This window comes from Pristiophorus japonicus, chromosome 1 (genome assembly GCF_044704955.1).
Source record: "Pristiophorus japonicus isolate sPriJap1 chromosome 1, sPriJap1.hap1, whole genome shotgun sequence".
Lineage (NCBI taxonomy): Eukaryota > Metazoa > Chordata > Chondrichthyes > Pristiophoridae > Pristiophorus > Pristiophorus japonicus.
Window position 1 is genome coordinate 79669882 of NC_091977.1, and position 23835 is coordinate 79693716.

At 44.6% G+C, this 23835-nt stretch overlaps 1 protein-coding gene across 3 annotated transcripts in view; it reads left to right on the forward strand.

Annotated features, from left to right (window-relative positions):
• spata6l (spermatogenesis associated 6-like) overlaps positions 1-23465 on the forward strand; it is a 145597-nt gene extending 122132 nt beyond the window's left edge. For 2 of the 3 annotated variants that reach the window (XM_070881223.1, XM_070881231.1), the window contains exons 12-14: positions 511-610; positions 3126-3239; positions 23278-23465. In XM_070881223.1, the coding sequence (XP_070737324.1) occupies positions 511-610; positions 3126-3230 (205 nt within the window). In that variant the 3' untranslated portion in view covers positions 3231-3239; positions 23278-23465. The remainder of the gene's footprint in view (positions 1-510; positions 611-3125; positions 3240-23277) is intronic. The other variant, XM_070881241.1, reaches the window with a different exon arrangement.
• The last annotated feature ends 370 nt before the right edge of the window (positions 23466-23835 follow it).

Consider the following 23835-nt stretch of genomic DNA (forward strand, 5'->3'; position numbering starts at 1 on the left):
GATTCCCTATTTTTCTGACAGACATGATAAAGCACAATTTAAATGCAAATCTGTAGCCTCATTTGTGACTCATGCTCTCTTTGTGCAGAGCTCCCCACTCGGAGCGTGAGGGGGTGAGATGAATTTAAGCTACAATGTAATACTGAAGTAAATGAAGTAAACATTCCAAAGAAAAATCTATTATATATTTTATAAGGTACTTCTTAAATAGATCCTCTCTAGCTATCTCAATCAGCATAACAAAAAAGAACATTACCTGGTCATTATCACATTGCTGTTTGTGGGAGCTTGCTATGCGCAAATTGGCTGCTGCATTTCCCACATTACAACAGTGATCACACTCCAAAAGTACTTAATTGACTGTAAAGTGCTTTGAGACATTCGTGAAAGGCGCTATATAAATCCAAATCTTTCTTTCTTTCCACTCATTTAATGATCATGAAGTAGACCAATCATGATGAGGTTCACTGGAAATGACACTGTTCTAAAAGTCTTTTGTTTGTTAAATAGGTTTTATTTTGATCCGGTGAGACACCCTGCCTGGGATAGAATTCATGAGAGAGTGCAAAATCTTCTGGCAAATATTGATGCACAGGAAAAGGCCTCAGCGGTAAGTATCTGTAGTTGATTATGAAGTTAGAAATCCTGAGTTTAACTTTATACTCACATCCTAAAACAGAGAATATAATCTTAGAGTAGCATTTATATCAAAGTACACAAATATAGATATACAGTAAATAAAAGTTATAGTAAATGGATTAACAGTTTCAGTTAATTTCTTAATAGACATGAGTTCACAGCAAAATATCTTTTACTTCTGATTTCGACTCATTGTGAATCAGTATAGTGTGTATAATGGGAATCTTGCAGTGATGCTGCAAGAGGTTTTGCAGCAGTGTATAGGCAAATTCTACCTTGATATTCCTGACCAAGGAGTATTTGATACACTAAAGTGGGCAATTGTTCAGCATCCTATCCTTTACCTTAATGAGGCTTCCTGCAGCCTTCTCCCTGCCTCCCCCACCCTGCTGTCGGGAACGGCTGCCTCAAGTAATGAGGCTTCCTGCAGCCTTCTCCCTGTCTTCCCCTGCCGTCGGTCGGTCCCGACGGCAAACCGCTGCCTGAAAGGCCTGCCTGAAGCACTTTCACACAGGTAGGAACATGGTTTATTTAATCTTTTCTTTGCTTATAAATTTTTATTCAGGTTGGATTTATTTGTATAATATTTGTATAAGTATAACTAAGGATTTATTGTAGAATGTAATTACTTCCCTTCCCCCGCCTACCCCCCCCACCTCGTTCCCTACGCCTAATTTGTAACCTGCGCCTGATTTTTTAATGTGTAGACAAGGTTTTTTCAAGCCTACAAAAATCTTCACTTGCTCCATTCTAAGTTAGTTTGGAGTACGTTTTCACTGTGGAAACTTTCAAATCAGGCGTCAGTGGCCGGACACGCCCCCTTTTGAAAAAAAATTCTGTTCAAAGGTGAAACTGTTCTACCTGACTAGAACTGCAGAAAACTTAAATGTGGAGAATTCCGATTTCTAAGATACTCCGTTCTCCACCAGTTGCTCCTAAAAATCAGGAGCAAATCATGTGGAAACTTGGGGCCAATGAATGGGCCAAGGGTTTTGTTTATTCTTAATATATTGACCTGAAGCACCAGATATACCACCAAAAGAGATATAGAAACAATGCCATTTAGTAGCAGCTGCATAGAATAAACAAACCCTAATATTACAGCAATAAACAATCCCTAACTTACAATCAGAAAACCACTTAGATGTGAGGAGTAGCTTGATTATGTAATGTGAAACCTATACAGGTTCGACCTCCAAAATCCGGAAACCTTTGGACCAAGGCTGTTCTGGATTTCAGAACGTTTTTCCAATGTCCCGAATCTGGAAATGTCCGGGCCGAGGTTCGGGTATTTCCAGATTTCGTAACTCTTCGGCTAGCCATATTCTGGGCGAACAAAAATGCCTGAGAAAAACCTGCGTTGCAGCCATTGGGACAGCGGTAAGTATGAAGAGCTGCAAAAAAAGGTAAGTTAAAGTTTTTATTTTTTAATTATTTTTCAGCGATTCAATAGTGAAGTGTCTTGTAAATGTTTTGTGATTTTTTTATTGTTTGTTTTTTGCAATTTTTTTTGTGTGTTTTCCCCCTCCCAAGGTCCAACTCGCAGCGGTAATCGGCCTCGGAGTAAAGTTAGCTAGGACCAATCACGGTTTCCGTCGATTTTTATCGCTGGGCCTTTAAAATATAGCGGAGTGATTAGCGGTATTTTTGGCGCAAAATTCCGAAAAAAATACCGCTATCGCCGTTTAAAAAAATGTTCGGATTTCGGAACATTTTCTGGATTTCAGACGATCCCTCCACGGATCAGCGCGATGTCCGGATTTCGGAGCATTCCGGATTTTGGAACTCCAGATTTGGGAGGTCGAACCTGTACTACAAAAAAAGCATAAAACAACTGATAAGGAGGGTGAATTTAGTCAAATCACGTACAGAAAGAGAAGTAAAGATAGGGAACGAAAGACTGGATTAAGAAAGAGAGATAAAAGAGATTGAAAGGAACAATATGAATTTAAAAAATTGACATTTTTAAAATCTCTAACAATAATTTACTACATGCAGGTATGAGATTGAGCAGTTTAAATGGTTCCCTTTCTGTGAAAGTGAGATTGTTTGGCATTGCATTAACAATTGTTGTTAAAAAGGTTCTTACCTTGGTAAGTTCTAGCCCTAACTTTCGGTGACGAGTTGAATGGACAATTAATGTGCAAATACAAGTTCTTAAAAATAAAGAGAAGCTAACGGTGAGCTGCTGTCTGTGCGAAGTTGACAGGCCATTAAATGGTTAATGTGCCATTATTTTTCCAGCAAGATTCAGCTCATTATTAAATCAAACCATGGCCAACATTACTTGTTAACCAAGGTACACAAAATATTCTAACCCAATATAAATAGGATCTTAGCTGAGAAAAATAAAAATGTTTATACTTATCATGAACATTGATAAGGATACAATAATGAAATCTGTAACATTAGGAAGTAATTGTTTGTAATTGTCACATAAAGTAATTGTAAGGAATTTGTAGCAAGCAAGATCTTTTTTGCTGCAGGGTTCTAATGATTGTGAAATTGATCTGGCCCTTAGAGGAATGTCAATTTTTCCTGCTCACCATGCAGGCATCAGGCCACGTGAGAGAAAAAGCAACATTTGGTAATAAGGACAGGTATGCTTCTTGAAATGTTTCTAATCCAGTGTGTGATTTAATTATGAAACCAGAAGTAAATGCAATGATTAAAATTGACAGATGTAATATCCCAGCTCATAGCATTAAGGAATTATAGTTATATGGCTGTAACTGCCTTCACATATTGCCGAGCTACAAATTTTAAACTGCAGCATCTTAATGATGGCAATAAGTTAAGACACCCAGTCAACACAGAACTAAAATATTTACAGCTTTGTACCTAAGCAAGCAGGTAATAAGGTAGTGCACTGGCAGAAATAAAGATGTCATAACTGATTAGGAAAATGTAGATAAGGGTCACAGAAAACCATCGAGAAGTCCTCCTTCACTGAACAGTTGAGAGTCCTTATTGTGGAAAAGACCATTCCCCAGAAGGTGGCAATATTTGGCGCAAGATAAACGATATGACAAGAAACTCAAAAAAAGATTCCCTGTAATGAAGAGGACAACATAGATTTTTGCGTTCTAATGCAAGGCCGGAAACTCGTACAAAGAGAATAATCTGGCAAAATCAATGGAATGAAAATTGAGCAAGCTCTATATAGGGTGGGTGATCCACTCTGCCAGATTACTGCCCAGGTCGTGAAGACGTAAATCTTCCCCAATACTTCACAAGTATTCACTCTTGTTCACTCTTGGCGGAGTTGACAGTTGGGATCTTCACTGCAACAAAATTTTTGGTATCAATACTGCAGGATAACCGTACCAGTGCTGGTCTATGCTTTTATCAACTTCCAATGTGACTATTCCAATAGTTTCCTGGCCGGTTTCCTATCCTTCACTCTCCATAAATGACAGCTCATCTGTCATCATAAAACTCTGATGTTTATATCCTATCCCACAACAAATCGTGCTTGCCCATCACTTCTGTCCTCATTGACCTACATTGGCTCCTGGTCCCCCAAAGCCTCAAATTTAAGATTCTCACCCTTGTGTTTAATTCTCTCCATGGCTGTGTTTTCCAATCTCTGTAATCTCCTGCAGTACTACAATCCCCCTCCAAAATCTCACTTTTTCTGACAGCCTCTTGTGCATCCCTCCTTCCTTTGCCCTACCATTGGTGACCATGCCTTCAGCTGCCTTTGTTCCATGCTCTGGAATAAGATCCTCCTTAAAGCCCACCTCTTTGATTAAACTTTTGGTCATCCTTCTTAATATCTCTTTTGCCTCAGTGTCCATTTTCTTTGAGTATGCCTCTGTGAACCACATTGGGATGTTTTTCTATGTTAAATATATAAACACAAGTTGTTGATGTTATGCATTGGAAACATAGAAAACATAGAAACATAGAAAATAGGTGCAGGAGCAGGCCATTCAGCCCTTCTAGCCTGCACCACCATTCAATGAGTTCATGGCTGAACATGAAACTTCAGTACCCCCTTCCTGCTTTCTCGCCATAACCCTTGATCCCCCGAGTAGTAAGGACTTCATCTAACTCCCTTTTGAATATATTTAGTGAATTGGCCTCAACTACTTTCTGTGGTAGAGAATTCCACAGGTTCACCACTCTCTGGGTGAAGAAGTTTCTCCTCATCTCGGTCCTAAATGGCTTACCCCTTATCCTCAGACTGTGACCCCTGGTTCTGGACTTCCCCAACATTGGGAACATTCTTTCTGCATCTAACCTGTCTAAACCCGTCAGAATTTTAAACGTTTCCATGAGGTCCCCTCTCATTCTTCTGAACTCCAGTGAATACAAGCCCAGTTGATCCAATCTTTCTTGATAGGTCAGTCCCGCCATCCCGGGAATCAGTCTGGTGAACCTTCGCTGCACTCCCTCAATAGCAAGAATGTCCTTCCTCAAGTTAGGAGACCAAAACTGTACACAATACTCCAGGTGTGGCCTCACCAAGGCCCTGTACAACTGTAGCAACACCTCCCTGCCCCTGTATTCAAATCCCCTCGCTATGAAGGCCAACATGCCATTTGCTTTCTTAACCGCCTGCTGTACCTGCATGCTAACCTTCAATGACTGATGTACCATGACACCCAGGTCTCGTTGCACCTTCCCTTTTCCTAATCTGTCACCATTCAGATAATAGTCTGTCTCTCTGTTTTTACCACCAAAGTGGATAACCTCACATTTATCCACATTATACTTCATCTGCCATGCATTTGCCCACTCACCTAACCTATCCAAGTCACTCTGCAGCCTAATAGCATCCACCTCGCAGCTCACACTGCCACCCAACTTAGTATCATCCGCAAATTTGGAGATACTGCATTTAATCCCCTCGTCTAAATCATTAATGTACAATGTAAACAGCTGGGGCCCCAGCACAGAACCTTGCGGCACTCCACTAGTCACTGCCTGCCATTCTGAAAAGTACCCGTTTACTCCTACTCTTTGCTTCCTGTCTGACAACCAGTTCTCAATCCACGTCAGCACACTACCCCCAATCCCATGTGCTTTAACTTTGCACATTAATCTCTTGTGTGGGACCTTGTCGAAAGCCTTCTGAAAGTCCAAATATACCACATCAACTGGTTCTCCTTTGTCCACTTTACTGGAAACATCCTCAAAAAATTCCAGAAGATTTGTCAAGCATGATTTCCCTTTCACAAATCCATGCTGACTTGGACCTATCATGTCACCATTTTCCAGATGCACTGCTATGACATCCTTAATAATTGATTCCATCATTTTACCCACTACTGAGGTCAGGCTGACCGGTCTATAATTCCCTGTTTTCTCTCTCCCTCCTTTTTTAAAAAGTGGGGTTACATTGGCTACCCTCCACTCCATAGGAACTGATCCAGAGTCAATGGAATGTTGGAAAATGACTGTCAATGCATCCGCTATTTCCAAGGCCACCTCCTTAAGTACTCTGGGATGCAGTCCATCAGGCCCTGGGGATTTATCGGCCTTCAATCCCATCAATTTCCCCAACACAATTTCCCGACTAATAAAGATTTCCCTCAGTTCCCCCTCCTTACAATACCCTCTGACCCCTTTTATATCCGGAAGGTTGTTTGTATCCTCCTTAGTGAATACCGAACCAAAGTACTTGTTCAATTGGTCTGCCATTTCTTTGTTCCCCGTTATGACTTCCCCTGATTCTGACTGCAGGGGACCTACGTTTGTCTTCACCAACCTTTTTCTCTTTACATACCTATAGAAACTTTTGCAATCCGCCTTAATGTTCCCTGCAAGCTTCTTCTCGTACTCCATTTTCCCTGCCCTAATCAAACCCTTTGTCCTCCTCTGCTGAGTTCTAAATTTCTCCCAGTCCCCAGGTTCGCTGCTATTTCTGGCCAATTTGTATGCCACTTCCTTGGCTTTAATACTATCCCTGATTTCCCTAGATAGCCACGGTTGAGCCACCTTCCCTTTTTTATTTTTACGCCAGACAGGAATGTACAATTGTTGTAATTCATCCATGCGGTCTCTAAATGTCTGCCATTGCCCATCCACAGTCAACCCCCTAAGTATCATTCGCCAATCTATCCTAGCCAATTCACGCCTCATACCTTCAAAGTTACCCTTCTTTAAGTTCTGGACCATGGTCTCTGAAATTACTGTTTCATTCTCCATCCTAATGCAGAATTCCACCATATTATGGTCACTCTTCCCCAAGGGGCCTCGCACAATGAGATTGCTAATTAATCCTCTCTCATTACACAACACCCAGTCTAAGATGGCCTCCCCCCTCGTTGGTTCCTCAACATATTGGTCTAGAAAACCATCCCTTATGCACTCCAGGAAATCCTCCTCCACCGTATTGCTTCCAGTTTGGTTAGCCCAATCTATGTGCATATTAAAGTCACCCATTATAACTGCTACACCTTTATTGCATGCACCCTAATTTCCTGTTTGATGCCCTCCCCAACATCCCTATTACTGTTTGGAGGTCTGTACACAACTCCTACTAACGTTTTTTGCCCTTTGGTGTTCTGCAGCTCTACCCATATAGATTCCACATCATCCAAGCTAATGTCTTTCCTAACTATTGCATTAATCTCCTCTTTAACCAGCAATGCTACCCCACCTCCTTTTCCTTTTATTCTATCCTTCCTGAATGTTGAATACCCCTGAATGTTGAGTTCCCAGCCCTGATCATCCTGGAGCCACGTCTCCGTAATCCCAATCACATCATATTTGTTAACATCTATTTGCACAATTAATTCATCCACCTTATTGCGGATACTCCTTGCATTAAGACACAAAGCCTTCAGGCTTGTTTTATTAACACCCTTTGTCCTTTTAGAATTTTGCTGTACAGTGGCCCTTTTTGTTCTTTGCCTTGGGTTTCTCTGCCCTCCACTTTTCCTCATCTCCTTTCTGTCTTTTGCTTTTGTCTCCTTTTTGTTTCCCTCTGTCTCCCTGCATTGGTTCCCATCCCCCTGCCATATTAGTTTAAATCCTCCCCAACAGCACTAGCAAACACTCCCCCTAGGACATTGGTTCCGGTCCTGCCCAGGTGCAGACCGTCCGGTTTGTACTGGTCCCACCTCCCCCAGAACCGGTCCCAATGCCCCAGGAATTTGAATCCCTCCCTGCTGCACCACTGCTCAAGCCACGTATTCATCTGCGCTATCCTGCGATTCCTACTCTGACTATCACGTGGCACTGGTAGCAATCCCGAGATTACTACTTTTGAGGTCCTACTTTTTAATTTAGCTCCTAGCTCCTTAAATTCGTTTTGTAGGACCTCATCCCTTTTTTTACCTATGTCGTTGGTACCAATGTGCACCACGACAACTGGCTGTTCTCCCTCCCATTTCAGAATGTCCTGCAACCGCTCCGAGACATCCTTGACCCTTGCACCAGGGAGGCAACATACCATCCTGGAGTCTCGGTTGCGGCCGCAGAAACGCCTATCTATTCCCCTCACAATTGAATCCCCTATCACTATCGCTCTCCCACTCTTTTTCTTGCCCTCCTGTGCAGCAGAGCCAGCCACGGTGCCATGAACTTGGCTGCTGCTGCCCTCCCCTGATGAGTCATTCCCCTCAACAGTACCCAAAGCGGTGTATCTGTTTTGCAGGGGGATGACCACAGGGGACCCCTGCACTACCTTCCTTGCACTACTCTTCCTGCTGGTCTTCCATTCCCTATCTGGCTGTGGACCCTTTCCCTGCGGTAAGACCAACTCACTACACGTGATACTCACGTCATTCTCAGCATCGTGGATGCTCCAGAGTAAATCCACCCTCAGCTCCAATTCCGTAACGCGGACCGTCAGGAGCCGGAGGTGGACACACTTCCCGCACACGTAGTCGTCAGGGACACCGGAAGTGTCCCTGAGTTCCCACATGGTACAGGAGGAGCATAACACCCGACCGAGCTCTCCTGCCATGTCTTAACCCTTAGATACACTTAAACTGGTAATAACAATGTTAAAAGTTACTGACCAATATAAGAAGAAAAAGAAAAACTACTCACCAATCACCAGCCAATCACTTACCCCCTAGGCTGTGACGTCACCTTTGTATCTTTGCCTTCTCCCTGTAGCTGCACCGGTACGCCTCTCGCCGACCCCGGACTCGCGCTGCTCCGAGCTCCCGCCTCCTCGACTGACTGCTCGAACTGCCCGACTCCCGCTGGCCTTTATAGGCCTCTCGCCGACCCCGGACTCGCGCTGCTCCGAGCTCCCGCCTCCTCGACTGACTGCTCGAACTGCTCGACTCCCGCTGGCCTTTATAGGCATCTCGCCGACCCCGGACTCGCGCTGCTCCGAGCTCCCGCCTCCTCGACTGACTGCTCGAACTGCTCGACTCCCGCTGGCCTTTATAGGCCTCTCGCCGACCCCGGACTCGCGCTGCTCCGAGCTCCCGCCTCCTCGACTGACTTAAATCATATGGCATCTGGCTGTCAAATATAGACACACTGTAATTGGCACTGTTAGCACATAGCATTGATAATACATAAGAAAAAAAACCTTGCATTTATATAGCAACTTTCAGAACCTCAGGATGGCCCAAAGTGCTTCACAGCCAGTGAAATACAACTACTGTTCTAATGTAGGGAAACATAGCCACCAATTTGTACACAGCAAGACTCCACAAATGGCAGTGAGATAAATGACCAGGTAATCTGTTTTAGTGAAGTTATTTGATGGATAACGATTGTCCACTGTTAGATCTCTTGATTTCCAATGAAATGCGAACTCCGATTGTAGTTTTAATGTAACTTTATTCTGGCAGCAGCAACAAGCTCTTGGCTTTAAGCCACGTCTTTGTCCTTCTGAGACCACATAGCCAAAATGGCTGTACTTATACTTGGTTCAATTTACAGAAGAGAACTCGCCTTCTTTGACCTTATTGGCTCAATTGATAGTCTTTTAACCTTTAATTGGCTCGCTACCCAAGGTCCTAAAATGTCAGATTGATTGATGACTTAATGCAATATGGTCTGTGTTTTTTTTCAAAAACTGCAACCAGGCTGCAGAGCTTGAATTCTCTATCAATCCCCCCTTTGATTATTTCACAAACTGAATCATAAAACATCAGCTATCACATTCTACAAAATAATTTCATACATGTTAATAGAGTTTCCTTCTAAAATTTGTTGATGTGTTTCGCCACATGACCGGACTAGTAACTTCCACACAAATTTACACCAACCCAAGTTCCATCGTGGCCACAATGGAAGTCTGGTTTTAGTAGGTTAATTAACCTTATTCCAATTTAATCCAAATCAATATCTTAATTCAGCCAGTAAACAACCTTCCCTTAAGCATAACATACCCCTGTGCCACGTACAGATGGTCTGCTGGGACCTGCAAGGTGTCTCACATGCGGGACAGCAGCTACAGCCGCCTGGTTGCAACAACATTTAATCAACAGAAACAAACAATATAAAAGTAAAATAATTACAACGAATAGAATTAAACCTTCCACCAATGAAGTTCCTATTGAACCTAGCCATTCAGTGGCTCCGCTCCACAAAGTGAATGATGGGGGTTGCTTAAGTTTTTATACCTCCTTTTGGTTATGCTCTGCTAAGTTGGTAATTTCTTCGGAGCTATCTGGGATATATGTGCAACGCTCAGTTCCGAGTAGGGCGCAAGTACCTCCCTTTTCAGAATTCCGGGAGCAGTTTCTATAATTCCTTTGCTACCCTACAATTTCCCTTTGGTGCAGAGGGTCGGCTAGTAAGAAGTAGGCAAATGCCTAGAATACCTACAATCAGTGATACAGTAAATTTATACATTTTGGCAAAAAGTAATTGTCCTTATTAGATTTCAGCTTCAGTTATGGGTGTTCATTTAACGTGTGAAGCGTGGATCCAGGCTTTCTTTCCTTGGACTTTAACAGCTGCCTGGATGGTCAATAACACTTGATAAGGTCCCTCCCACTTGGCACCCAAAGGTTCTTTATGCAACTTTTTCACATACACCCAGACTCCCGGGATGATGTCGTGTCCTCCTTCGGGTGGATTACCCCAAGCTGCCGATACCTGTCGGGAAACAGAACTAATAGCATTGGTTAGGTTCTGACAGTATGATAACAAAGTGTCACTCATTAAGTGAACATCAGCTTTCCTTAAATCGATAGTTTCTGGCAGCGACATGGGTCTTCCTGTTATAATTTCAAATGGGCTTAGACCTGTAGTTCTGTTCGGGGTTGCCCTAATGCTACATAGCACTATTGGTAGTGCCTGGGGCCATGGTGTTCCTTCTTGGTGATATTTGGCAAGCTGTTGTTTCAGAGTTCGATTCATTCGCTCTACTTGTCCTGATGATTGTGGATGATAAGGACAGTGTAAACCCCACGTAATGTTCAGTAACCTACAGACTTCTTGGCAGACAGCACCTGTGAAGTGTGTTCCCTGATCTGAGTCAATGCTACTCGGGACTCCCCATCGGGGAATGTAATCCTTACACAAAACCTTTGCAGTGTGATTGGCTGTGGCTCTTTTAGTTGGGACAGTTTCTACCCATCTAGAGAATCTGTCGACCATGACAAGAATGTTAGTGTATCCTTGGCATGAAGGAAGAGATATATAATCAACCTGCAGATGCTGGAATGGTCCGACAGAGGTAGGGGGCCTCAGTTGGTGCATTACCGTGATGGGTCCAGAATTATTTTTCTGGCAGACCACATGTTTTTTTAAATCCCCGACCCCACCAGCTTTTCTGGAACTGTGCCGTCATCTATTGTGAGGCCAAATGTCCCCACGAGTGGATCTGTTGGGCTAAAAAAGGCATAAGCGCTTGTGGCGCGACTGGCTTGTCTGTAACTCTTTGTCTCCAGACACCATCTTCGCAAAGCTTAATTCCTGCCTCAATCCATGTCCATTTTTCCTCTCGGGAGCACTCGCCTTGCATTGTTTGAAGGTCTCGTGTCAGAGTCCTGAGTGCTTTCAATCAGCACATCTGCGTTGGTTCTTCTGGAGGAACGCCCTGTGAGGCGGCATCTTTTGCTGCCTGATCAGCGAGGGCATTTCCCTGTGCTTCCGTGGTATTTTCCTTGGTATGGGCCTTACACTTCAGGATGGACACTTCCTGAGGTAATTGTATGGCCTCTAGTAAGTCTCGGACTTCTTTTCCATTTCGGATAGGTGTACCAGCAGCAGTGAGGAATCCTCTTTTCCGCCAGAACAGACCAAAGTCGTGAGCGACTCCAAAAGCATAACACAAATCTGTGTAGACATTAGCTGTCTGTCCTTCTGCTATTCGACATGCTTCTGACAGGGCTCGTAACTCGGCCTGTTGTGCTGACGTTCCTGAGGGTAAACATCCTTTTGCCACTACCTCATATAAGGTTGCAACTGCCCATCCTGCTTTTCTGGTACCTTTGTCAACAAAGGAGGAATCATCTGTAAACAGGATGAGGTCTGGGTTGTGCAGAGGCTCCTCTGCTGCTAAGGCTGCTTCTTCTGTTTCTTTTAAAATCTCCACGCAGTCATGCTCTTCACATTCTCCCCCCTCTTGCTCCTTCGATTCTGACATTGGGAGCATAGTTGTGGGATTAACCGGGCTGGCCCGGACGATATGGAGATTAGGAGCTTCCAAAACTGCTGTCCAGCGGGTCCATCTAGCTGCCGTCACCTGAGACATTCTTTTCAAAGACAGCAAAGCGTGTACGGTGTGGGGACACTTGACAAATCAGCTTTTGGTCGAGGACTAGACCCGCAGTGATCATTACCGCTCGACATGTAGCTTCCATGGCCCTTAGGCAACTTCCCCATCCGAGGGCTACCGCATCCAGTTTTGCCAAATAATAGCCAATAGGTCTTTGCCGATCCCCATGTTCTTGTGTCAGTATAGCTGTCATATATCCTTCTTTCTCATGGACAAACAGGGTAAATGGCTTACCACTGTCGGGGATTCCCGGAGCCGGTGCCAAACACAAAGCCTTTTTCAAACTCAGGAAGGCCTCTTGCTTTTCCTTAGTGATGGCTTCTTTAGAGGCACGTTTCCCCTTTAAGATATCATTCAATGGCTGAGCAAGCTGTGTGAAGGAGTCAATCCAATTTCTGTTAAAGTTACACAATCCCAAAAAAGACCTTAGTTCCTGAATAGTGGTGGGTTTTTTAGCAGCCCGAATGGCTGCAGTTCTATCCTGGGTAAGTTCTCTCTTTCCTTGTGAAATCTTTTGTCCCAGGTATACAACCTCTTCTTGGGATATTTGTGCTTTGTCGATGCTGGCTTTATGTCCTTTCAGCCAAAGGTGGTCCAGCAAAGCTCGTAAATCTTGTTCATGCTGTTCTTCCGTGTTTGAAGCTAGCAGGATATCGTCCACATATTGGATGACTATGGATGACAGGGGAGGTAATTCTCGCAAATGGCTTTGTAAAGCCATGTGGAATACCATAGGGCTGTTGTGGAAACCCTGCTGTAACCAGGTCCAAGTATACTGTTGTCCTTGGACCGTGAAAGCAAACCACTGTCGAACCTCCGGTGCCAAAGGCACCGACCAAAATCCGTTGGCCATATCTATAACCGAGAAATATTTATGTTCTGGTTTGAGGGCATTAAAAATGGTGGAGGGATCTGCGACCAAAGGAGCTTTTTGATCAATACACTGGTTAGCTTTCCTATAATCAACAGTCAAACGCCAAGTCTCATTAGATTTCTGTACCGGCCACACGGGGCTATTCGAGGAGCTATGCGTTTTAATAAGCACCCCTTGTTTCTCCAGTTGCTGAATAACCGGTAAGATTCCCGCGATGACAGTTGGACTGATGGGATACTGTTTAGTGCATGGAGGCTTGGTCCCAGTAAATGACACAGGCTCCATCTGGAGTAGGCCACAATCATTCTTATCTTTAGCCCATATCGGGTGTTCCTTCAATTCTTCTTTCTTCAAAGTTCTAATTGAACAAGTCATCCGACCATCCTCGAAATGCAACGATGAATCTACTTGGATTAGAACGTCCATTCCCAAAAAGGGTTGATCGACTGGGCCTATCCAGACCGGCGTGGTTAGTTCATGTGGACCCAGCCCTATAAGTACCGGTGTTGTCCTTTTAATTTCCATTTTATGGCCCCCAACTCCAACGGCAAAAAGTCTCCATATTGTAGGGGTAAGCATGTTAATTCCGCCCCTGTGTCTAAAAGACAGTCCACATCCTTATCGCCCACCCTCACAGTTATATATAGCCCATCTCCCCTCTGTTGTATTAGTGCGAGGAGGTGGACCAGGGTGGGCTCTAATCGTTTTTTGCTATCCCAAGTAACTCCTTCTGTTGTTGTATTGTCAGTCGCTTAAATGCTTCTATGAGGTCGTTATCTTGTGGCAAGCCTGGTTTGTTGGCTGAATTGTATCCCTGGCTGCGTCCTCTTCCCCGGCCGCGACCTTGCTGTTTCGCCCTGCACATCTTGGCCCAGTGACCTTCTTTCCCACAATAATGACATTTTCCGGGTAATTTTCCTCATAACTGTTTATCAGAATCCTGGGATTTCCATCCCACAGCTTGTACAGCTCGGACTTTAGCTCCCATATCCCGATCTAATTGGTTACATCGATTCACCAATGCTGCAAAAGTAGTTCCTCTACCTTCCCAGTCCGGTAACACTACCTTAAGCATTTTGGACAGTTCTGGCTTTAGACCTGCCATGAAAGCTGCCTTCAGGGGTCCAAACACTTGTTCATCCATTTCCTCATCCGTATTATTCATAACCGAATGTTCTAGCCACGTGCATCTAAACCGTTCGTCATACTCCAGGACCTCCTCTGTTCCTTTCTGTTGGCAGGCTGCAATTTTTCCCCAGTCTGTCTTAGCTGGACTGAAGGCTTGCAGCCAGTGTTTAATCACCTCCCATCCTGCGTTTAATTCTTGCTCATCCTGCCCCAAAGCTTCTTCTACCTTGTCGTGCAATTTTCTACCTTGTGTTTTTGGCACCATTATGGTCAAAATTTGCACTCCGTCCCAGGGATGAAGTTGATATATATTTCTTAAGCAGTCCAATTGGTCCCACATTTTTACTCCCCCTTTCTTTGAATTGGGCAATTCCTTGGACCATTTATCAATTTTCTCTGGGTCTGCCGGATCATGAAATAAGTATTCTGCATATACCCTTTTCTTCGTTTTTTTGGTTCCGCCCTCATCCGCAGTCTCTTCTGATTTGACTACAACTCGTCTTTTTTTAAACGGGGCAAAGCGCATCCCTAATTCTTCATCCTCCGACCCTGTATCGTCGGAGTACTCACAATCCGTATCTATTCCTCGGTCGTGTCTTTGGGTTTGCGCTTTTAATTTATCCAAACATGGGTACCCTGGGAATTGACCGATACATTTTCCTTTTCCTATTACTGTCTCTTGACCTAATGATTTTTTCCATTCTTTAATTTCACCTTTAAGATCTTTAACTTCCGCATCCGACTTTTCAAGTTCAAGTCTTTTCTGTCGCAGCTGTGCACAAACAGCTTGCAATTGGTCCTTTGTACTGGTCAGTTCTCGATCATGTTGGGAACGCATTATAATTTCATTCCACTTTCGGATCTGTCCCATAACGGCTAGGGACCATCTAGTTCGCTCTTTATTTTTCATACGGGTCGTTTTTCCCCAGACCCTTTTAATCTCGTCCAAGGACCATTGTCCTTTGGAGGTTCCGTACTTTTGTTCGATCTTAATACAGGTTTTAGATAAGTTGAATTGTTGCTCTATGTATTCTTTCAACTGTTCGAGGATTTCATCTATTGAAACCTCAGGTGGTGCCCGCCCGTCTTTAACAGTTGTAGGCAATTCTTTGCTCTTATCTCCTGCTGCCATAATACTGATTTCTTTACTGGGGTCTGAGTCGTAGGCTTTCCAGCCGATCAGTAGGTCGGTGAATAATTAACTAACACACCGCCGAAGTTAGACGTCTATGGGACCTCGAGCCGACTACCAACTGGAGGGTTCGCATACCGGAGGCTTTCGGAATCGCGTAGAAGGAGAGGCGAATTTAGACTTTTGACCGAGGACTTTTATAAAGAGGAGTCCTTACCTCAGTGTGTAGGTCCGATGTCCAAAATTCAGTTTCTTCCTTCAGCGATTGTGTTCATGACGCCAAAATTGTTAGATCTCTTAATTTCCAATAAAATGCGAACTCCGATTGTAGTTTTAATGTAACTTTATTCTGGCAGCAGCAACAAGCTCTTGGCTTTAAGCCAGGCCTTTGTCCTTCTGAGACCACGTGGCCAAAATGGCTGTACTTATACCTGGTTCAATTTACAGAAAAGAACTCGCCTTCTTTGACCTTATTGGCTCAATTGATAGTCTTTTAACCTTTAATTGGCTCGCTACCCAAGATCCTAAAATATCAAGTTGATTGATGACTTAATGCAATGTGGTCTGTGTTTTTTTCAAAAACTGCAGCCAGGCTGCAGAGCTTGAATGCTCTATCATCCACCACACCAGAAGTCTCTTACTCTTCTTCGAATTGTGTCACAAGATCTTTTAGGTCCACCTAAGAGAGCATCTTAGTTTAACGTCTCATCTCATCCGAAAGATGGTGGAGGGTTGGACCTGGGCCACCTGGCTGCCTTCACAGCTGTAGTTGATAGAGGACTGGGCACCGGTCATCTATCCACCCTCTTGACTGTAGTTGATGGCAGTATGGTTCTTCACCCATCTGACCAATGGGCTTCTTCTCTATCCTAACTATTATAACAAGTTATTTACATACATCAATCAGCCACTGCCCAGAGTTCCTACTAAATTATCTGACATGTTCTTTGTAAATCTTTTTTAAAAAATGAACACACGCACTGCTACTCAACTCCTGAAAATTATCTAATGGCCTAGAAATTTGTCTGTAGTTTTTTGGGTGCGAAAGCAGTGGTCCTCTTGCATCATCAGAAGGGGACTGCCTAACTGCGAACACCAGTCACGCATCGAGAGGCAGTTCCCCGTCACAAGGAGAAACCAAATTGCCGAGCTGGGTTACCAGCTGAAGGCCTACGATAAGTTCAGGGTAGTGGAGGAGCTTATAAGGATAGTGAGCAGTGGCTGGCAACAGCCCACAGTTTTAATGTGGAGCCATAAGGAATAGTCCTGCTCCTGGCTCCCCATTCAGGTAGATTTTAAAACCTTACTTTTGTGTTTCTTCAGTGATCTCCAGCGCTCCCTTTAGGGACCATTGGTTAGGCCGCTTTAGAAACAAAGGGGTCGAAATTCGGTTGCTACCACTAGCTGATAACACTTGAGTGAGGCAGCAATGGGGCGTGAACGGCTGGGCGGCTGCGTTAGGTGGGGGTGCCACCTGATGGGAAATTTGGTTATCCTTTTTCAAGGGAGTAAAGATTTGTCGCCCGCCGACTGCCGCCATGGAAATCCTGACGTCAATACGCGTACAACGCCTCCTTGGTGTTGGTCTCGCCAAATTCACTTTTACCGCCTCACTTACCAGCTGGCGGGGAACACAGCACAAAAGGTTGGCGTTCACAAATTGCAGTAAAGATTCTGGGGCGATATTTAAAGGGAGTTGCAGCCAGGCCACAAATTTTTGCGGTCATTGTTGCGTTCTTCCCTTGCAGAGTGCGTAGGTGTTGGTGTGCTGCGACTACTCAGCTTCACAACTAGTATTGGTGGCTTTCAGGTCAGATACATTGGCGACTAGCACATCGCGGCTACCTTCTGCAACTTAATGGGGGCAGTGATGGCGCAGCACATCTTCCTGCGGCGAAGCTTGAACGGCGCTATTTACTGAGACGGCTTCAGGCCATTGTAGGTCCACGCCAGAGGAAATGCCCCAGGCCTTGGGGCAGGAGGCCGTACAGACGCAGGGTTTACTGTGCACATTATTCTTACCTTGATATGTCCGAGGAGCAGTGCATAAGAAAGTTGCGGTTCCACAAGGAGGTGCTTACTAAGCTCTGCTAGCTTCTGCACATGGACCTCGAAACTGAAATCGGCACCAGGACCTCACTGTCAGTGGCAGTGGCAGTGCCCTCAACTTCGATGCTACTGACACCTTCCAATCTCCTGTAGGCGACTTATGCAACATCTCGCAGTTTGCAATACATTGCTGCATTCACCAGGTGATCGACGCGCTCTATAGCCGCTACATGGACTACATAAAGTTCAGCATGTCCAGGCAGAGCCAGGGTGAGCACTCTGTTGGCTTCGCCGGGATAGCGAGCTTACCCATGAGGTTCAGGGGGCCATTGATTGTACGCATGTGGCATTACGGGCCCCTCTTCACCTGGCCAGCCTATTCACTTGGCCATCTGCTGAAGACCTCGCACTCCACCCTCCAACCCTCCATGTATATAAATGGCAAGACAAGATTGTGACAAATTCAACAATTTGTTATTTGCAACAAAAACCACAGTGTGCGGTAAAGAAGCACTAAAGGACACTATCATCCAAAGCAAACAATAATTGAAACCAGACCCCTTGAAACATTATCACCCAGATCCACGTGCAACTATTCACATTAGTTCATAATGGAACAAGGACAGTATCTGTGGCCAGCATCACACAATTCTTTAATGGATCATGCAAGTGGAACTATTGACATAAGTTCATATTCGAGCAAGGTCACCATTTCTGGCCACGAGCACACACATATTTAAAAGTTCTTTCTCAGTGCTTTCCCACCCCTTCCCTTCTCCCTCCTTCCAGGATGACTGCTACTCCTCAATGGAGTCTCCGTGTCTGGTAGAAGGTTGTTATGTTGGCGCCGCTGCCACAGCTGATGGCCTAGCAGAACATTCCACACCAGCTCGGGCCCTGGAAGGCCCGGCTGCGGACTGCATCACCTCAGCCTGGGCCGCAGCACTTTGTGGTGGATGGGTTGCAGAAAGTGGAATGATATCGTCCTGAGAGAGAACATTACATTCCAACAGGCCCGATATGCTGCTACTCCCCCAGGGAAGAGCCTCAGCATCTGGAGCTATCTGACTGAGCACAGATTGCTGAAGTGCTTCACCAACGTTAGTTCCCCGTGCAACTGATGGGGCCCCAGACACAATGGCAGCAGTTAATGCAAAATATACTCACCCTCACCAACAGAGTCATGTCCATCCACTTCTGTCGACATTAGGTTGCTGTCCTGACACTATTGCAGCGACTTCCCACCAGAGCCTTCGAGATGTTTGGGCCTGTGATCTCCTTCCAACCTCCATGCTGAGTAATTCTCAACGCCTCTCGAGGGGGCATAAAGCAGTGCATCGAGATCGGCGTCGAAAAAGCAGTAAGTGCACTGCGAGCTGCTGCTGCTGCATCTGCCATCTTCACCCTGTGAGTGAGTGCATAGGAAAGGTAGGTAGGCACGAGCTGGTGCCATGACCAATCACCGCCTCAATTGAATCCAGGTGGCAGCAGAACGTCTGTGGCGCAGTTACAAATGATGACTGCCACCTGGATGTTGCCACCTCACTTGCAGCCCAAGTTACCGCTGCTTACTGCCTCCAGAGTAGAGTGCAATGCCTGATTTAATGCTGCAATCCCCTTTTCAGGCGGCAAAACTGAATTTCGCGATTCGAGGCGGCAACTGTCGCCTGGTATTAAAATCTCCATTCAGACGGCATCACCCAATTTCGCCCCCAAAAACTTTTGTCAGAGCTTCTGCAGTGCAGGGCTCCCACTAAATGACAGAAGGGTTTCTGCAACTGGATCCTTCTTAGCAAATTAAATTGGGCTAATTGGGCAAACATTTCAATTGACCAGCAAGAACCAGCAACATGGGTTGCCATCGCAAATCGGGCACAGGACTTCGTGCCCAGAAATTGATAGACGTTGTACCATTTGTATGCCTGATAAAAGGGCAAAATGCATAGCAATGCCGATTAAGTACTTGTCATGCAAGATTCAGTCAAGAAGATGTTTGCTGCACAATATCTCCAAACTATTTATTTCTATGAACATCAGCTCATTAACCACACATACTGCCAGGGCATTATCACTCACTCAGTTCACATCTGCACTCACTCATCGTTCACACTTACACTGCCAGGGCATAATCACTCACGCATTCAATCGTGACTTTCAAAAGGAAATTAAATAAGTACCTGAAAGGAAGAAATTACAGGGCTACGGGGAAAGGACAGGGGATTGGGACTAGCTGAAGTGCTTTTGCAGACAACTCGCTCGGGCTCGACGGGCCGAATTACCTCTTACTGTGCTGTAATGGTTCTATGCTTCATAGTTCACAGCTCTAATTTTAAGATTATTTCCCCTTGTTTTGGATTCCCCATCAGATGAAATGGTCTCTCTGTATTTACCCTATTGAAACCCTTTATCATTTTATCATTTTCAAGACCTCAATTAGATCCTGCCACCACCACCCCCCCCCCCCCCCCCAACTTCTAAACTCAAGGGAATATAAACCAAGTTTGTACAACCTGTCCTCATAATTTAACCCTTTAAGTTTAATTAATAGTTAGTTTTTCTGTCCACACTATTTGCGTACCATCAATTGAACAACTGTACCCTCAGTTGATCCCAGTTTTTAAGTACAAGCATTGAAGTTGAGTTTAGGGTTGGAGGAAGAAGCTGAGATTACTATGAAATGTATTTGATAACTTACTTCATTTTACATCTAAAATAAGCACCATGGCCTTTTAAGTTTTGTGGGGTTCTCCTGATTGCTAAAGTTTTGGCAGGAGATCGGCGGAACCCCCAGATAAATACCATTTCTCTTGGGGTTCCGCCAATTTCTAACCAGACAACGCCCATGCAAATTACAGGCACAAATCATTTAGATGGATAGAAGTTCTGCTTTATTCTAGCATTCTCCGTATACTGAAAGAGTATGTGGAGGATGCGATAATAAAAGCTGACAACGGAGAATCATTGAGGATGAAGTCGCTTTGAAAACTTTTGATCTGGATGATGATGGATGCCATGCATGTAACTTTCCCTTGCCATATAGATGATGCATCAGTTCTTTTTCCCATTATTAGATACTCCTAATAACATTTCCCACATGGAAAGTTTTTTTGGAAAGTTAGACATGCCCTTTTACTTTGTCAAATGTTGCCTCAAAATTAGGCAGAGTACATTGCAGATTTCTTCTTGCATCAAGCTCTGTTTAAAATGCCCATAAGTCTTCACAATGGAAAAAGAATTAGAGACAATGTTTAAGGTTTCTTTTCTTCCAAAAAAGCGTCTTACCAAATCTGCATTAGCTTTTCTGCTAGATTTAGCTAAACAATCTCCTGAATAGGATCTATAAAAGTGATTCTTTCCGAGACAACATCAGGTAAGTCAGTGCCCTCGATGCTGGTGAGCTCTTGATTTAATGCAAGAGCATTCCTGGATCAAAGCCATCACAAAAGTCTCAACACTGATCATTCTTGTCTTCAAGACTGATAGAACATTCACAAGTTTTCATCTGCAGTCTCTATTCAAACATTAAAATAAGTAATTCCCCAATCTTGCTTGCTCTGCCTAGGGGCAAACACCTCGGGGCCGAAATTGTCCTCAGCTAGAAATTGGGGAGGGCACTTCGAATTAGTCGGAAATTTAGCGCCCGGCAGGAGTCGAAGAGAAAAGCTGGAAAATTCAGCTCTTTAACTCTGACACCACCACTCAGTGCTTTGGGGCATTGGAGGCGGGATCGGGTCAGGAGCGGGGCGGTGTCCCCGACATCAGCGCGTCCCTCCCCTTCTCTTAAAGGAGAGGGACATTGCGAGGCCTAGTGAGGCCTCCGTGGAGTCCACTGGGCCACCAGGGAGGGCTTCGGCCGGGCCAGCGACCTGGCACCCAAAAGGGGGTGCCGGTTTGCCTGTTGGTGGCCCGGCCGAACCAGCAGCCACCATTGTTGGGCCTACTCAGGAGTCGGACGACAATTAAAATAAAATGGCGGCTGCGGCTTTGCGCCCTCCCCTTTAAGGGAAGCCGCACCACCCAGCCTCTGGAAGCTACCCGCCTCGCAAAAGCTGTCAGGGGCACTGACCGGAAGCGGCCACACTTCTGCAGGGCAATTTCCTCCACAGGGCAGAAAAGGGGTTGATGCTGGGCAGTAAAGAGTTGGCACACAGCTGACAAAGGGTCAGAGCGCCAGCGGGGAGGAAACACAGGCGCGGCGGAAACCCGTTTTCGCCGACCCCGTTCCAGGGCAATTGTGGATGGGATGGCCCTGCCCCTGGTCGGAAAGGCCTTACCGCCTCTAAAAGGTGCTAATATGCCTTTTTCTGAAGAGAAATCCCGCCCCCCCCACTTTACGCTTATCTGCTCTTGCACTCTGCTGTTCAGTTGCAGAATATTGCACTCCCATCTGGGCTGCTAACCTCGCACTAACCTGGTGGATATTCATCTGCACCTTGTGTCAAATACATTACGTCCGACTCACCTCCCATGGATTGCAGTCCTCTGCAATAGAGCTCTTCCAAATCTTCATCATTCAGATGCAGTAGAAAATTTGGTGAATAGACTGTGACTAAATCATGTTGCCAATTCACTATTTTGTTCTATCCATCAACAGCGTGGCTCTCTTCGACACAGCAAATATGATCAACCTTTCATGATTCGTTATAGTTTTTCTTATGAACTTGTTGGGGTGAAGAGTGGGTAGGCGATGGTACTAAAATCAACAAATCATCTCTGACCTTACAGTCTAACAACCAGGATTCAACTGGCCACGTCAAAATGAGGCACTTTTCAACTGCTTTCAACCAGGACAGTGCGTCTCAAATCTTCAGCAATGAGGCTTTTGTGATGACAACAAATGCCATTGTAGCCAATTACAGACCATGTCCCACGTTTATGAATCCTGCCCATTAACTAAACTCGGGGCCGAAATTGCCCTCCGCCCCAAATGGGGCTCACATTTCAAAATAAATTATTATCCTCCGCTCTAATCCATGGGGCGGAGTACAGAGCAAAATTGGCATCTTTAAAGGCTGAAGGGCAGAAGTAGGTCAGGAGGCGGGCGGTGTCATCAGCGCCGTGCTGAGCATGTCAGCACGACACTGATGATGTCATTGCAATGCGGACGTGCCACGTCTTGCTGATGCGTAGCAACATTCTCCCCTTCAGTTAAAGGGGAGGGCCGCTGCAAGCTCTGCAGCCACTTTAGTGGCGCCCACTGGACCGTCAGCGAGTATTTTGGCCGGGCCAGCAGCCCGGTATCTAAGAGGGAGTGCCGGGCTGCCTGTTGGCTGCCCGGCCGAACCTGTGGCCGCCATTGTTGGGCCAACTTCAGAGTCAGCCGACAATTAAAATAAAATGGCAGCCATGGCGGAGTGCCCTCCCCTTTAAGGGCGGTAATGGACCTTAAGGAGGGGGACAATTTCGGCCCCCTAATCTCTGTACACATTGCATGCTGATGATGACAATGCTCTACAATAGCTAGAGTTGTATGTTGATTCTGCATACTTAAAATAATAAATAAATAATTTGAACCCAGAAAGAAATTGACATTTATCAAACAAGATTAGCTATTCTGTCATATATTTCTAGGATCATTACTTTAATTATAGCATTTTAAAGAAAGCTCTTTGCTGCTTGGATGTTCTTTAGATCTTTAATTGATTTTTTAAATATAACTATTGAGTTTTTAACATATCAAACATTGCAGTTAAGCAGTCTGACTTTTTAATGTAAGTGAAATAGTTGTGTGCAAATGTTTTTTTTCCTTGAAATAAAAAAGCATCATCATTTAATATAAAACTTACTATTTAATTGTTTTAACAGCATGCCATAGACTACTGTCAACAAGAGATCTTCCTAGATTCTACTGGTGCTACAAAACGTGGGCAAATAAAACAAGCATAAATTTGTCAACAATGTGTAATGTAATTCTCTTATCTGCTGTTATTTAACAAAACCATTCAGATGTGTCTGATGTTAGTAATGTAAAGACCATTGCAGTGCACTCGTGCACCAGATTGTGAGTGACTGGCTTACTTTTTTTATCAAATGGATACTTCAATCAATTTTTAGTTTACTCAATTAATTACTTTGAATGAAAGCATTAACTGTCTCAATATGCAGTTTCAGGAAGTGCAGTTTGATTGCTGCACTAACAGAGGAGAAAATTGCAGATGGTTTCATGTCCTCAAAAGGCCCAATTGCTGATTAATGTCAGTTGGTAAAAGCCAACAGACTAAACTAGCAGTAGATTGTCAACTCAGCACTGTTCAAGGGGCTACTCAATACAAAGTCTTTCCAACTAAATGATTTGCTGATTTAATGTGCCAACTTTAATGCATAGCTTTTCTTTTCAGGCAGTTCTCCTTAACACAAGGGCAT